The sequence below is a fragment of the Vipera berus genome (assembly GCF_964194415.1).
Source record: "Vipera berus genome assembly, chromosome: 17".
In the NCBI taxonomy this organism is placed as follows: domain Eukaryota; kingdom Metazoa; phylum Chordata; class Lepidosauria; order Squamata; family Viperidae; genus Vipera; species Vipera berus.
Window position 1 is genome coordinate 4,775,270 of NC_138220.1, and position 15,475 is coordinate 4,790,744.

Below are 15,475 nucleotides of genomic sequence, written 5' to 3' on the forward strand. Positions count from 1 at the left end.
GCAGCTGCTTATGTAGTCTTCGCTGCGCTCTGTTGACCGACACCCCCCCCACACACACCTGTTCCTGGAGTCGACCAAATGCAATTTAGGAAGACAAATTGGGTACTTGCTGAGATTGTTTTATGGACCGTTGGGTGAACTGCAGTCCATGAACTGCTCCATAAAGGATCCACTTTGTGTTCTAGGAAGAGATGGAAGATTAGTTGGGGAAGAGTAGAAACGACGACGACAAAAGGAATATCTGGATATGGCTTCCCCAGTCAGGAGTGGGGTTGAGGTTCTTTTTGAACCCCCAACTCTACTTCCCAGTCATCTGGTCCTCCGTTCTGACGCATTCCCCATCTAACAGAAGAATGGGGGTCACAAATGGGGGTCTCCTGACCACTGGGGCCTGCAACTGCATAGGGGGTTGCTTAACGATGGCAACTGGGAGTGCCGCATCTGCCCTCATGAGTTGTAGCAGTCACGTGAACTCAGTCTTTGTGACTGCATCGCTTCGTGAGGGCCAGACCCAATTATCATGGTTAAGGAAGGTTTACAGTAATACCAGAAAGATGGGAGATTGCAAATATGTATATATATTCTGGTATAAAATACAACCATTTAATGGACTCTGTACTTCCTTGGGATCCTCAGCCCCAGGACAAAAGCAGGTTGTAGAGTAAAATAGAGTTGAGTAGAGTAGAGTAGAATAATAGAATAGAATAGAATAGAATAGAATAGAATAGAATAGAATAGAATAGAATAGAATAGAATAGAATAGAATAGAATAGAATAGAATAGAATAGAATAGAATAGAATAGAATAGAATAGAATAGAATAGAATAGAATAGGAGTTGGAAGGGACCTTGAATGTCTTCTAGTCCAACCCCCTGCTCAGGCAGGAAACCCTATACCATTTCAGACAAATGGCTGTCCAGTGTCTTCTTAAAAACCTCCAGTGTTGGAGCATGCACAACTTCTGGAGGCAGGTTGTTCCACTGGTTAATTGTTCTAACAGTCAGGAAACTTCTCCTTAGTTCCAGGTTGCTTCTCTCTTTGGTTAGTTTCCATCCATTGCTTCTTGTCCTGCCTTCAGGTGCTTTGGAGAACAGCTTGACTCCCTCTTCTTTGGGGCAGCCCCTGAGATGTTGGAAGGCTGCTCTCATGCCCCCCTGGTCCTTCTCTTCATTAAACCGGACATACCCAATTCCAGCAACCGTTCCTTATATTTTTTTAGCCTCCAGTCCCCTGATCATTTTTGTTGCTCTTCTCTGGACTCTTTCTAGAGTCTCAACATCTTTTTTTACATTGTGGTGACCAAAACTGGATGGAGTATTTCTTATCCCTGAAAAGTGGGGTCCAGATCAGGAAGGCCCTTAGTAGTTCAAGGAGGGAGTGGGTGGTTAGAGAGGAAAGTTCTGCCTCGTCCCTTTTCATAGCCATCACCTCCCAGGTTGAGCAAGGCCAGAAGCCCTTAGCAACCAAGCAGAGGCAAAAATGAAGCTAATGGCCCAAGACAAGGAAGGGACGCCCAGCCTCTGAATTGATCTCCCTCTTCCTGACTCTTGAGTCCTTCGTGTTCTCAAGAAGGGACGCCCTGGAAGAGCTCACTATGAACCTAGCAGTTTGTTCCTTGATCAATGAAGAGTGAATTCTAAGGTCAAGATCTCTTTCAGTGTGTGGTGGCTTTGTACTGTGCTTCCATACCAGGCCGGGGTGTCTGAAGCCTCTGGGCCAGCTGTATCTTTTTGCTGCATTGAGGTGCACCAAGCACCAACATCTGTCCTCCCTGAGTTTGGGCTGAGTTGCAGCAGCCCCATAACTCCGGCATGGCCAAGCTGCTCCGTCAGACACCTCCCCCATCCCTCACGTGGCACCCCTATTTCTTCTTTTCTTTAGACTAGCCAAACCCAAGTCCTGCAGCCGTTCTTCATAGGTTTCAGCCACCAGGCCTTGGATCATCTTAAGTCACTCTTCTCTGAACATTTTTCCAGCCTCTCCACATCTTTTTACGTAGTAGTGACTGCCTGTTACTCGTCCCAGCTTCTGCCAACCTAGCAGTTCTAAAGCACGTAAAAATGCAAGTAGAAAAATAGGGACCATTACGGTGGGAAGGTAACAGCGTTCCGTGCGCCTTTGGCGCCTAGTCATGCCGGCCAAACGACCACGGAGACGTCCTCGGACAAGCGCTGGCTCTTCGGCTTTGAAACGGAGATGAGCACCGGTCCCTAGAGTCGGAGATGACTAGCACGCATGTGCGGGGGAACCTTTAACTTTTACCTTTTTACGGTGACCAAAATTGGTTGCAGGATTTAATTCCAGGCGAATTCTTCTGGAACGCTGTACTCTCGCCACCCCCACCCACCCACCCCTTCCTGGAAAAGGAACAAAAAAACGAGTCCCGCCAACCGCTTAGCATAAGGATGTGTGGATAACCATGTCTTTCCAGAGGTGGATCGCTGACAGTTCGAGGCAGACTTGCAAAGGGTAATTATGGTCGACAGGAAAGCAATCTCTTCTCTAAACAATTCTAGAACCAAAGAATATTCAGTTAGGAAATCTCTTGTCCCTTTGCAGTTAAGTCTGCTTTTGAGATTCTGACCATTAAGCAAGTAAGTAAGTAAATAAATAAATGCATTTATTCTCACTGGAGAAGAGCCTCATGCTGGGAAAGGTTGAGGGCAAGAGAAGAAGGGGACGACGGAGAATGAGGGGGCTGGATGGAGTCACTGAAGCAGGAGGCGTGAGCTTAAAGGGACTCCAGAAGATGGTAGAGGACAGGAAGGCCTGGAGGAACGTCGTCCATGGGGCCGCGATCGATCGGACACGTCAACTAACAACAACAACGTTCCTATTGTGTTAGCCTAAGATTGTATCCCCAAATTGCCAGGCTAAGCATGTCTCCCTCTTGATGCAGTTGAGATTAAAAGCTGCAGAGGAGATCGTTTCCACGTCACAACGAAAACCCAGGACCTGTTGTTGTTTTTTTTCTTTTTTCCTGTACCTTCACCCTGCTGCTCTCTTTAAATAGGTCCGATCCACGAAGCAATGTCCCTGCTAGCAGCTCGATGGATTTGCAGGGGTCTCACTCCCCTTTGCCAGGATCCAGAAAAGAAGGATGAGATGACCTCCCCCCACCCCAGAATGGTCAATGGGAGCATATGGAAGGCTGGCTCGGTTCCAGGCAAGATGGAGCCCAGGTCACACCAGGCGTCTTTTGCAGGCACTGGAAATGTAAGTGAAAGATAGGATGGGGAACTTTTCCCTTCTTCAGCCATGGAGAATCACCCTGATTGGATGTTCAGGATCAGCTCTCTGGGTCGCGGATCCCAGCAACCCAGCAACCCACACTTAAGATTCTGCCCCAATTCCATCACTATTCCTGACCAAACTAAAGGCTGTTTTTTGCCTACTGCTCAACCTGATTATGCTATTGTCTTATTTTGCACAAAAGGCACACATAAAAACTAAGCACGTTAGTGTGTGCAGCTTTTTTTTTTTTTTGCTAATCTGGTGTTACTTTTTGGAGGTTGGAAAAAAAAAGAGCTGGCTTGCAATCATTCCCTCCAATTCCGTGATTAGCATCCCAAGGAAGTTTTTACAAAAATGACCAAGGGGGCCAGCAGTTTCAATTCCAGTCTGATCCAAAAGGGGGCAACGTTATCTAACTAAGTAGCCTGCCTAAGCCAAGATTGCAACTCAAAATGTTACAGAATGGCACCCTCCGGTGGTCATCTAATGGGTACTGCAGTTGAAGTAACAGTGAGCTGATCCTTGATCCAACTCAAAAGTCAAATAGATTTGTACTATCAAATTGAACATTATCTGTACCTACCGAGTCCCTCAATGCTTTGAGCCATATCTTAAATCTTTCTCAAATTATTTGAAGGTACATCACTTAAGTTGGCAATTGAATTGAAAGGCTGAGTTGTCTTGAAACTGCATCCACAAATCACGTTTTGTAAATGGGAGGGTGGGATCGAAAATGATGAAATTGGAGGGTTGGTTTTTTTCCCCACCAGTACCCCAGTAGTTACACAAACAACTACTTTTTTGTGCATAAGGAATCTTTCTCCTTTCATTTTCCAAAGCTGGGAACAATATTCCCAACCCCCAATCCAAAATCATTTCATTAAAACACTGAAGGAAAGCAGGCGCATTGAAAGCGCTAGCAAGGAAAAATAGCAAAAATAAATACGGGCCTGCAGTCTTTCCGCTTAAAAGTTCCAGGTTCAGATTTTTAAGAGTTTTTTTTAGTTTCATAGCCCTGGTGTTGCAGCGGTTAGAACCCAGCATTGGCAGGCTGACTCTGCCCGCTGCCGGGAGTTCGATCCTGACTGGCTGCAGGTTAGCCTTCCTTCCACCCTTCAGAGGTGGGTAAAAATGGGGATCCAGATTGTTGGAAGCAATAGGCCGACTCTGTAAAACCGCTTAGGGTGCTGCAAAGCATTATGGTGTGGTATGTAAGTCTAAGTGCTATTGCATGACCAAGGGGGGGGTGGAGGGGGGAGAAATAGCTTGATCTAAGAGAAGAGCAAAGCTATAAGTCTTCAAAATAATTGGCGTTGTGATTTCCGTTAAGTCCTGACCACTCGCCTTGGCCAACAGACGCCGACAGTGACAGCACAATTCTACATGCATTTGCCGAATCCCAGTATAAACACAAAAGGCCAAAATAAAAAAAAAAGTTGTTTTGGAGCTTCGTGGTCCTTTGGGCAGAAACATTACCGGCAATACAAGCTTTTCTTTCTTCTCTGCTTGCTGTCCTCAATCCCCACCCCCCCACCCCTTAAAAAAGAAAAGAAAAAAGAAAAAAGGAGACGAAGACCATTTTAGACTTTTTTTTAAAAAAAAAAATTTAAATCACACATACAGATATATCCCTCTAGCTCAGGGGTAGGCAACCTTGGCTCTTTTTAATGACTCGTGGACTTCAACTCCCAGAATTCCTCAGCCAGCCACGCTGAGGGGAAAGGGAGAGGTTTCCGAGCTCAGCCAGGCCGGCTGAGGAATTCTGGGAGTTGAAGTCCACGAGTCATAAAAGAGCCAAGGTTGCCTAGCCCTGCTCTAGCCTATACTTATTAGGCACAACTTTCCCATCACAAGGCGGGATGAGTGACATGGGGAGTGGTTGAAACCAGGGACCTCTGTGTGTTCCCCTTTCCACCCCCCGGTGCTCTCTGGAGCCCTTGGACTGCAGCTCCCAGAATTCCCAGCCCTTGTTTTGAACCAGGATGACTGGAATCTTATCTTGGTATTTGGAAGGAACACGGGCACGGTTGGGTCAAAGGGTGCCTTCTTCCTCGTCAAGCTGGTAGCTCGAGGCATCCCGAAGAAGAGCCAGCTCAAGGAAAAGTCTGTTTCATTTTGCAAGCCCCCTGTGAAAACCCGCCACGCTTGTCTCCTTAAAAGATAAAACTGGCAATTCGTTTCTAGGCTGCTTCTGTCCCCGCTTAACAAAAGGCGCATGATTAACAACAGCAATTTTGGGGAGTGGCGTGGAAAAGGCCCAGACTTGCTGTCGCTGGGGAGAGCTCTCCGATTCTCCTGGCATTTCCGGCGGCACAAAACGGGAGGGAGCTTAAAAGGGCCCCCCCCCTCGTTCTTCTCTCCGACGCAAAGCAGCTTTTACAGCTGGCAGACGCTTGCACGGGGTCAACTAAAAAGGGGCGCCGAGTCAAGGGCGGGGGGGGGGGGAGAGAAATACCCAAGTAGTGAAAACGGAAGGGTCTGCTTGTCCCACGGAAGACAAACACGGGGACAAATAGGACAAAACGGATGGGAAGAAGTGGGCGTTCGCTTTTTGAAAACCTCAGGCCGTTCGGGGTGGGGTGGGTGGGGGGTCTGCCAAGACAGGCCCTCTGCTGAGTTACAGGCGGGAGCGTCAGAAAGAGAAGGGGGGGGGGAGAAAAAAAAAACCGGGAGGCAGGCATAATATTTGTTAGCTATAAATACAGATCCACAAGTTGGGGCAGTTAAAAACGAAACACCGAGAGGCAGCTGGGTTAATACTCCGTTCTGGAAACAGCAGACTCTGATTAAGCCAGATTCTGGACTCTTGTCGGGGGGGGAGGGAAACGCCAAGTCCTTTTCTTTAAATACGTAGCAGGCAGGGACGTTCAGCTGGCAGAGCGGGGGCCTGGACTGCAGACAGGAAGGCCGAGCCATCGCCGAAAGAAATCTGCTGCCACGGCCATGCCGCTTTTGAGACACCCCCCCCCCATCCCCAGAAGTTCAAAGGAAGAGGCCAAGCCATCCGGTGGCGGTCTTTTTACACGGTACTCAGTGCCTGGGGAAGGGAGGTTGGGGGGGGGGAGAAGAGAAGCAGAAACATACAGCTGTTAAACAACGGGAAAACAACTCACGACCTGCAGGATTCGTCACGCTAACGTCAAAAGCCCAGGAGAGGGGGGGGAGAGGAAACCCCAAAAAAACCCCAACCCACCCGCGAGTGGTTTTACCTTTCGTGCAAACTCTGGCAAGACGAAAGACGCTCGGTGGATGTCCGAGTTGTAATACTTAAGGCTCATTTTCTCTACTTGCTCCTGGGAAAATAGCTGGACCGGTTCTCTGAAGTTCGTGTTCTGCCGAAGATTTCACACAGGGGGGGGGGGGAAAACGAAACGGAAAAAAAACACAAAAAAACAGCCGTGTTTATTCGTTCGCAGCCCTTTTGGAATCACTCGTGCAGTTTTCCCCCCATCCAGAAGTGCCCGGAAAGGATTTCTATACTAGCATGAGTCCCGAGCGGGCAACAATAATACCAAACTGGACATTGCAAAGGAAGATCACCAAAAAGCCAGAAGGAGCCATTTGAGATCTCCACAAAGACGAACAAGATTTAGCACGTACAGGCCTCTTCTGCCTTGCACCGGGCCTCTGTACACAATTACACCAACTCAGTTAACGCAAACTCGGGGGAGGTGGGGGGGGTGAAGAAAACAAAACGAAACCCCTCTGGGTCCTTACTGGATTTTTGCTGCAAAGCATGAAGCCAATCTGGCCACTGGGATATGTCGGGATGGTGCAGTAGGCGTACTCAACCACCGGAAAGAGAGATTTACAGAACTGGCGCATCTCCTTTATGAGGTCAAGGTGCAACCACTGGCATTCCCCTGGTCGAAAGAGGGAAAAACAAAAAAACACAACAGGAGGATTTGTCCCGTCTGCCTGGCCTTGGTCTTTCTCCAGGCAGCTCAGAACCAGAGACGGTTGTTATCCTGCAAGTCTCGTCGTGTTTTTTCCCCCCCTCGCTTTTATAAAAGCACCGCTCGAGTCATCTTGTGGCTAAATTAAGACCGGTTTTCTGGGTTTGTACACGCCTCCAGCTCTTAAGCCAACCCAAAAGACAGCTGGCAAAGCAAGGTTAGAAGGAACCACAGCATATTTTGCAAAGGTAAATTACAGGCGGTTCTCAACTTAATGACCAGAATGGAGCCCAAAACCTCCGTTGCTAAGGGAGACAGTTGTTAATTCCCTGCAATTAAGTTAGTAGCCCGGTTGTTAGGTGAATTTGGCTCCCCGCTGTTGACTTTGCTTGTCAGAAGTTTGCAAAAGGGGGACCCATGTCCCCCCTCCCCACCCACCCCGGGCCACTACGACCGTCATAAATACGAGTCCGTTGCCGAGTGTCTGAATTTTTAATCACGTGATGCTGCAAACGGTCGCAAGTGAAAAACTGACCATAATCCCTTTTTGGGCGCCGTTCTGACCTTGAATGGTCACTAAATTTATTTATTTATTTTTATTTTAATCCTAAATGAACTTTTGTAAGTCAAGGATGACCTGTACTCCGTGGGCGACTGACGTGGGTTAACCATGCTGAGAAGGCAGAGCCCCAACTGTTTGGGGGTGTGTGTGCTCCAAGGAGGATCTCAACGCGAAAGGGCGGAAAAACAAAAGCTGGCACTCCAGCCCGGGAATCACCTTGGCAACACAGGATTCCATCTTCCCGCAGGGCGGTTTTCATCAGCTGGTAATAGGATTCCTTAAACAGGCTTTCAGCGGGACCTGGCGAGAAAGCGGGGGGGGTGGGGGGGTTAAAAAAGAGCCCTGCAAGGTCAATGCATCAGACGAGACAGGGGTTCGAATCCCCCGCGGCTTGCAGCTTGCTTAGTGATCAGAGGATCCGCCCTTCTCTTGACCAACTGACCTGGCCAGGACCACTGCAAGGATAAAATAGGGGGAGGAGGGAGACGCCTTAACCCCCCAAAGACGGGAAAAAGACGGGATTGAGACAGCCAGACTCACCCATGGGGTCGGAGGAATCGGTGATGATCACGTCGAAAGCTTCTTGGTTCTGCTTCATGAACTCGAACCCGTCCCCAACATGGAGGGTCAGCTTCGGACTGGAATAGCCCACGGCCATGCCCGGCAGGTATTTCTTCGAGGCCTGGATCACGTCCTGCAACACGCGATTCATGCGTTTTTCGACCTCTCCAACCAGTTCCAGGAGCAGCTTAGCCCAAACTCTCACTCGGGGCAACTGATCGGAACTCTTTTTTGCCAATCAAAGTCGCTTTACATCGCGTCACGGCTTTCCAGGATTTCAAGCAAGCCGTTTTTGTATTTATTTATTTTTTTCCTAGCTCTGCCTGGAGAAGCTGAAGAATCACTCTCGGCTTTTCAAATTGTAGCTACCACAAAGGCACAGCCCTTCCGTGGCTTAATCCTCGGGCTTCCGATGTGGCCAGGACACGGAAAGAGTTTGGAAGCCTCTCTCTGCATTCCCAATTTATCCTCGACGGGTCCTACGTGCTTCAGTCATTCAGTCATTCCAGGCTGGGCCCTTGAGCCCGATTGGGACCGTGACTGCGTGACATACAGGCTGCTTTTCAGCTGACCATCAATTCAGAAATAAAACAGCCCGAGAACAAGTCCTGGTAAATCTCAGATTAACAAACCGCAATGGTAACCTTTATAGGAAACCTAATTTTAATGGGACGCGGTGGCTCAGTGGGTTGGGACGCTGAACTTGTCAATCAGAAGATTGGCAGTTTGGCGGGTCGAATCCCGAGTGCCACATAGCAGAGTGAGCGCCTGTCACTCGTCCCAGCTTCTGCCAACCTAGCAGTTCGAAAGCACGTAAAAATGCAAGTAGACAAATAGGGACCACTACGGTGGGAAGGGAACAGCGTTCCGTGCGCCTTTGGCGTCTAGTCATGCCGGCCACACGACCACGGAGACGTCCTTGGACAAGCGCTGGCTCTTCGGCTTTGAAACGGAGATGAGGACCGGCCCCTAGAGTCGGAAACGACTAGCACGTGTGTGCGGGGGAAACTTTACCTTTAATTTTAATGGCTTGCTGAGTTTCTCCCACAAAGTGCCTCGTTCTTCTGCTTCCCAATTTCCATTGTCTGGGAAATGCGAGGTTGTTTGAGGACTCGGAGGGAGCAAATCCATTGCCAAAACATTCCTGCCCTGGAGTTTGATTTTCACTGGGCTGGGAGGGGGGACTGGATCTTTGGTGAAGAACATCCTGCTCCAGGCTAAACACCTCACCCACCAGTTGGGACAAGCAGCATTTCCTGCCATTAAATCTTCTAGTTTCTCTTCCACCTAATTCTGGAAGATTCTGCTAGTCGGAATTCTTTTCACCTCATGCAATCTAACCAGGACAACGTTCCATTAAGGCAGGAGTCTTCAAACTTGGCCGCTTTTAAGACTTGTGGACTTCAGCTCCCAGAATTCCTCAGCCAGCCACGCTGGCTGGCTGAGGAATTCTGGGAGTTGCAGTCCACAAGTCTTAAAAGCGGCCAAGTTTGAAGACCCCTGCACTAAGGGGAAACCAAGTCCACCCTGTTTAGGGGACAAAGAGCAACAGAACACAGCAGTTCTGGTCCAAGACTTGGGGGTCCCATCCAAACAGGAAAAATGCAAGGAGGTGGATTTCAGTGAAATGTTAGAATAAACGTTAATAGTCCTTAGCCGTCTCCGTCACTGAATCCTGCCCAGTACTGCAAACCTCGCCCTGAGCAAAGGCATTGGATTGGCACAGCCATTGCTGAGAACGTTGGGAGGCGAAGTCCAAACATCGGCAAGGCAGGTTTCAATCACACTCACACAGCCCTGCAATTTCACAACTCTGCTTCCTTTTAGCCTCCCAAGGATTTTAGTTCTGCGCTGCAAGGTTCCATGTGATCTTGGCGATAATCGGTATAAAATCACTGTGGTGTCTGGGAAAATCTAAATCAAGGAGGAGTCTGACAGGCCCTCTTTGGAGTAGGGGAATTTATTGAAAGATAAGCTTTGCTGCCAGAGATCAACACGGCTCTCCTTTTACAACAGCTATAGTGCTCAATATTTCCTTACGCTGATCTTGGAGTGAGACGACACACGTCTACATAGGTTCACCTCCTTACTGGTAAAATACATCCGTGCCATTTGGAACACCAGTTGTCTGATTTTCATGCAGAAGGCACTACACCCAGCTCCCGGGGTAAATGAAGTAAATGCAAATCAAGAATTCCTACCTCATCGATCTCACACTGTATTACCGACTCAACGGAAGGATGCTTCACCACTTCTCTTAAGACTCCTCCATCGCCACCGCCGATAATTAGAATCTGGGCAAAAAAGGAGAAGGTGCAACCTCAAGCTACGAGCTAAATCTCCACCAAAGACATGCTGAGATTCAGGGGCCAGCCGAATCCCCAAGAGAGCTTCTAGTGTTAAAAAATAGGGGGGGGAGCACGGACTGTACACATCTACCTACCGGAAAACAAATACATAGATGTAATTCTACAGGGCTTGGCACCCACACTCTCTGGGGGAACAGCCAACGTTTCAACAACCTTTTAAACATTACCAGGATGGAGTCCTTATGGATCTCTGGAGGGATGTCAATGCTACAGAGTGGGCATTGCAACAGATTTATTTTTTTCTCTCCACGAGGACTAGCTGCGTGAACATATAATTAACGATGATCCTGATTTATCACTTGTTGCTCGTACGTACACTGAGAACTTACGCACCGGAGACAAAATCCTCTTGTGTCCAATCTATAGTCTATATCTTCTATTAAGAATCATCGGTCAACATTTGAACGGCTGTGTTCACTTCCCGACGGTCTCCACCACGTGGAAAGGCTGCTCCAGGGCATAACAACACCTTGGACTCCATCTCCTGGTGTGGTTGCGAAGCCCGGCCTGACACTCCGCCGGGGGCGGGGGCGTCCCCAGCCCAGCTAGCTCAACAGCAAGCAAAGCACGCTCAAGATGACCCCGAGGATCCTCCTCACCTTCTGAGGATTTGGATGGCTGCATAGCGGGAGGTTGGCAATCATCTCCTGGTAGGAAAACTCATCCCTCTCGGTGCACTGGATCACTCCGTCAAGGACCAAGACGTTCCCGTAGGTTTTGCTGTAAAGGGGAGAGGGTCCCGCTGGATCTTAAAAAGTTGCCAAGTTTGAAGACACCGCTTTCCCCCCTTAAGGCTTTTTCACTCACCTTGTGCGGGACCCCTTAACCTGCATCTCCTTCCCCACCTGCCTCGACTCAGCCTTCCGTCCTTCCGAGGTCGCTCAAAATGAGGACCCAGATTGTTTGGTGCCCCCCCACTCCCCACAGGCTGGCTCTGTAAACCCCATCCGAGGGGGGGGGTCCTGCAAAGCTGCCTATATAAGTCTACGCGCCAGCGCTAGCTCTCCATCCTTCCAAACCACACGCGGGTCGTTTCTGCTTGGATCAGCACTTTCTCTTCCAGTCCGCCCATTCCCAAAACCACTTTCTCTGCCCACCCCCCTTTTTTTTTTCATTTTCCTCCGCTGGCTCCGGCTGATGCTCATTCCCGAGGTAACTTATTTCCGGGCGAGCAAGATCGGAGGCCAGCCCAGGTGAAGCTTGGCCGGCAGCAGGGCCTCCACGCGATCCTGGCTTCTGCCTGGCATCCACCTGGTTTGGTGGCTCCAGCGTGGCGGGGAGAAGAAGCCAGGATGGACAGACACACACACAGACACAGACACAGACACAGACACACACACACACACACACACACGAGACCCCAAGAGGGGAGCTGGGCTGCATGGGCTGCACGCGCGCGCACACACACACACACACACACACACACACACACACACACACACGAGACCCCAAGACGGGAGCTGGGCTGCATGGGCTGCGCGCGCGCACACACACACACAGACCCCAAGACGGGAGCTGGGCTGCATGGGCTGCACGCGCACACACACACACACACACACACACACACACGACACCCCAAGACGGGAGCTGGGATGCATGGGCTGCGCGCGCGCACACACACACACAGACCCCAAGACGGGAGCTGGGCTGCGCACGCACGCACACACACACACACACACACAGACACACGAGAGACCCCAAGACGGGAGCTGGGCTGCATGGGCTGCACACACACACACACACACACAAACACACAAACACACACACACAGAGACCCCAAGACGGGAGCTGGGCTGCATGGGCTGCACACACACACACACACACACACACACACACAAACACACACACACAGAGACCCCAAGACGGGAGCTGGGCTGCATGGGCTGCACACACACACACACAAACACACACACACACACAAACACACACACACACACACACAGAGACCCCAAGACGGGAGCTGGGCTGCATGGGCTGCACACACACACACACACACACACACACACACAGAGACACACGAGAGACCCCAAGACGGGAGCTGGGCTGCATGGGCTGCACACACACACACACACACACACACACACATACACACACACACACACACACACAGACCCCAAGACGGGAGCTGGGCTGCATGGGCTGCACACACACACACACACACACGCACGCACACACACACACACACACACAGAGACCCCAAGACGGGAGCTGGGCTGCATGGGCTGCGCACACACACACACACACCAAGACGGGAGCAGCATAGGCTGCATGGGCTACCCAGCCAGCCCCGACGGGGCGATCGGCAGATCCCCATTCCCCGGCCCGGCGATCCCTCCGTCCTACCTGCGGAAGACGAGGATCTCCTGGAAGGGCGAGCGCTGCTGGTGCAACACCTCCTCCACCTGCAGCGAGAGCGCCTGGCCGGGCCACAGGCTGCAGGTCTCGCGGAACCAGCCGCCCGGCCGGACGGCGCCTCCGCCCGCAGCCGCCTGGCCCGTCGCCTCCATCGGCTGCCTGGCTGGCTCCGAACGGGCCGGGAGGAGGGAGGGAGGGGCGCAGGAGGAGGAGGAGGAGGGCACCTGGCACCTGTCCGCGCGGCAAGCGAACCCAGGGCTCCCGAGGAGGCGTGGCCGCCGCCTCTTCCCCCAATGGGAAGCCGCGCCAGCCCGAGAGGCCGCCCTCTCATTGGCCCGAGCGGCGGCCGGAGCCAGCCGAGTGAAGTCATCAGGCTAGGTTGCGCTTTCCAGGGCTGGCCACGTGGGGCGCTGGAGCAGGAGGCGGGGGAGGGGGGTGAGGAAGAGAGAGAGAGAGAGAAGGGCGGGGCGGGAAAGGCGACGCTGATTGGCTGGGAGGAAGGGGGCGGGGCGGGAGCGAGGGGCCGTCCCTCCACGTGGCTGGCTGGCTTGCTTGCTTGCAGCCGGGCATCTGCAATAGTGGCCAATATCCGCGATGCTGGTTTGCTGGGTTCAGACGTACCTGGGGGGGGGGCGGGGGAGGGATACTCCTGGAGCAGAAGATCCCTCTTAAGAACCGAGGTGGGTGTGCGTTCAAGCAGGTTGGACCCCAGCACCCATCAGTCTCAGCCAAGAGCCTCCCTCCCTAGCTTTTCTTGGGGGTCTCGTTTTTAAACCCTCTTTTTCTAAGCCGGCGGTCCTCGGCTTACAACAGTTCGCTTAGTGACCTGTTTAGAGTTACGATGGCACAATGGACGAGTGACTGCAAAAGCGGATGGAGTTAGCAGAGATGGGTCCACACCAGAGGTTCCCCAACCTTGGCCGCTGGATGCCTTGTGGACTTCAACTCCCAGAATTCCTCAGCCAGCCATGCTGGCTGGCTGAGGAATTCTGGGAGTTGAAGTCCACAAGGCATCCAGCGGCCAAGGTTGGGGATCCCTGGTCTAAACTGACTGCTTGGATTAAAGACAAAAATAGAGTTTTATTTCTACTTGGAAACCGCTTCTGGACTTTGTGCTTGAGGTGTGGGGAAAAAAATTGAAACTTTGATTTTGGGTTTTACAGATTAGATAGGTTTGATATAGAAATGGCTAGTTTATACGAGTATGTAAAAGTAAAAAGCTGAGGTTTGATGCCGTTATCTTAATTATGTTGCAGCACAGGGAGTCAAAAACAAACGCTCTTCTTTCTTTCTTTTTCTTTCTTTCTTTCTTTCTTTCTTTCTTTCTCTTTCTTTCTTTCTTTCTTTCTTTCTTTCTTTCTTTCTTCTTTCTTCTTTCTTTCTTTCTTTCTTTCTTTCTTTCTTTCTTTCTTTCTTTCTTTCTTTCTTTCTTTCTTTCTCTTTCTTTCTTTCTTTTCTTCCCCTTGCCTCGCACGTCTCATTTCTCTTTTCCCTCCCCTATTCTTGCTATTGTTTTCTTTTGCATTGTTGTATTTTATATTATAAGGGACGCGGTGGCTCAGTGGGTTAGGACGCTGAGTTTGTCGATCAGAAGGTCGGCAGTTTGGCGGGTCGAATCCCGAGTGCCGCGTAACAGAGTGAGCGCCTGTTACTCGTCCCAGCTTCTGCCAACCTAGCAGTTCGAAAGCACGTCAAAATGCAAGTAGAAAAACAAGGACCACTACGGTGGGAAGGTCACAGCGTTCCGTGTGCCTTTGGCGTCTAGTCATGCCGGCCACATGACCCCGGAGACGTCCTCGGACAAGCGCTGTCTCTTCGGCTTTGAAACGGAGATGAGCACCGGCCCCTAGAGTCGGAAACAACTAGCACGCATGTGCGGGGGAACCTTTACCTTTACTATTTTATATTATAAAAATATAAAGGGGATTCAAATATAAAAATATAAAAAGTCAAGGGGAAAGAGCCGGATTCAACTGAACAACCGGCTCACAACTGCCCTGATTCACTTAACTAGCAAAGACGGGTTGTAAAACGGGGCAAAACACAAAGCCCGTTTCGCACCGAAGAGAAACTTTGGCCCTAATAGTGGTTGTACGTTGTGGACTTATCTGTATACCACAAGTTAGCTGCTGGGAGTGGCCGCCTTGCCTTCTGAGATGTTTGCCGGCTTTGTCTACAGCCATTGGATCTCCTGGTGGTACCCCATTCATAACTAGCCAGACCTGCACCCAATACCTTTTGGAGGTCAGGGGTGGGGGGGGGGAATGCCAGTTAGTTCAAAACTGACTCTTTTAGGGCCAAGGTGGCTGTTGCAGAGATTTTTTTTTTAAGCAACATTCAAGCTCTGCACCGGCTCAGAAATTCTGGAACAATCTTAACGGGTTTATATGTTTCGTTTCCCTTTCCCCTGGCTGCTGAGTCTACTGACTTGAATGTTAATTTAAGTACAGGTAATTTAAATCGTAACACAGGCGTTATGTCCAAATAAGCAAGAGAAG

At 50.5% G+C, this 15,475-nt stretch overlaps 1 protein-coding gene across 1 annotated transcript; it reads right to left on the reverse strand.

Moving 5' to 3' along the window:
* Positions 1-5,914: 5,914 nt before the first annotated feature.
* On the reverse strand, positions 5,915-13,140 carry SRM (spermidine synthase). Its single transcript, XM_081341576.1, has 8 exons — positions 12,966-13,140; positions 11,222-11,342; positions 10,455-10,547; positions 8,233-8,386; positions 7,909-7,992; positions 6,952-7,097; positions 6,444-6,566; positions 5,915-6,271 (listed from the first exon to the last, which is right to left on the reverse strand). The coding sequence occupies exons 1-8, from the start codon at positions 13,127-13,129 to the stop codon at positions 6,254-6,256; spliced, it is 903 nt and encodes a 300-aa protein (XP_081197702.1). The 5' UTR covers positions 13,130-13,140; the 3' UTR covers positions 5,915-6,253.
* Between the last annotated feature and the right edge of the window lie 2,335 nt (positions 13,141-15,475).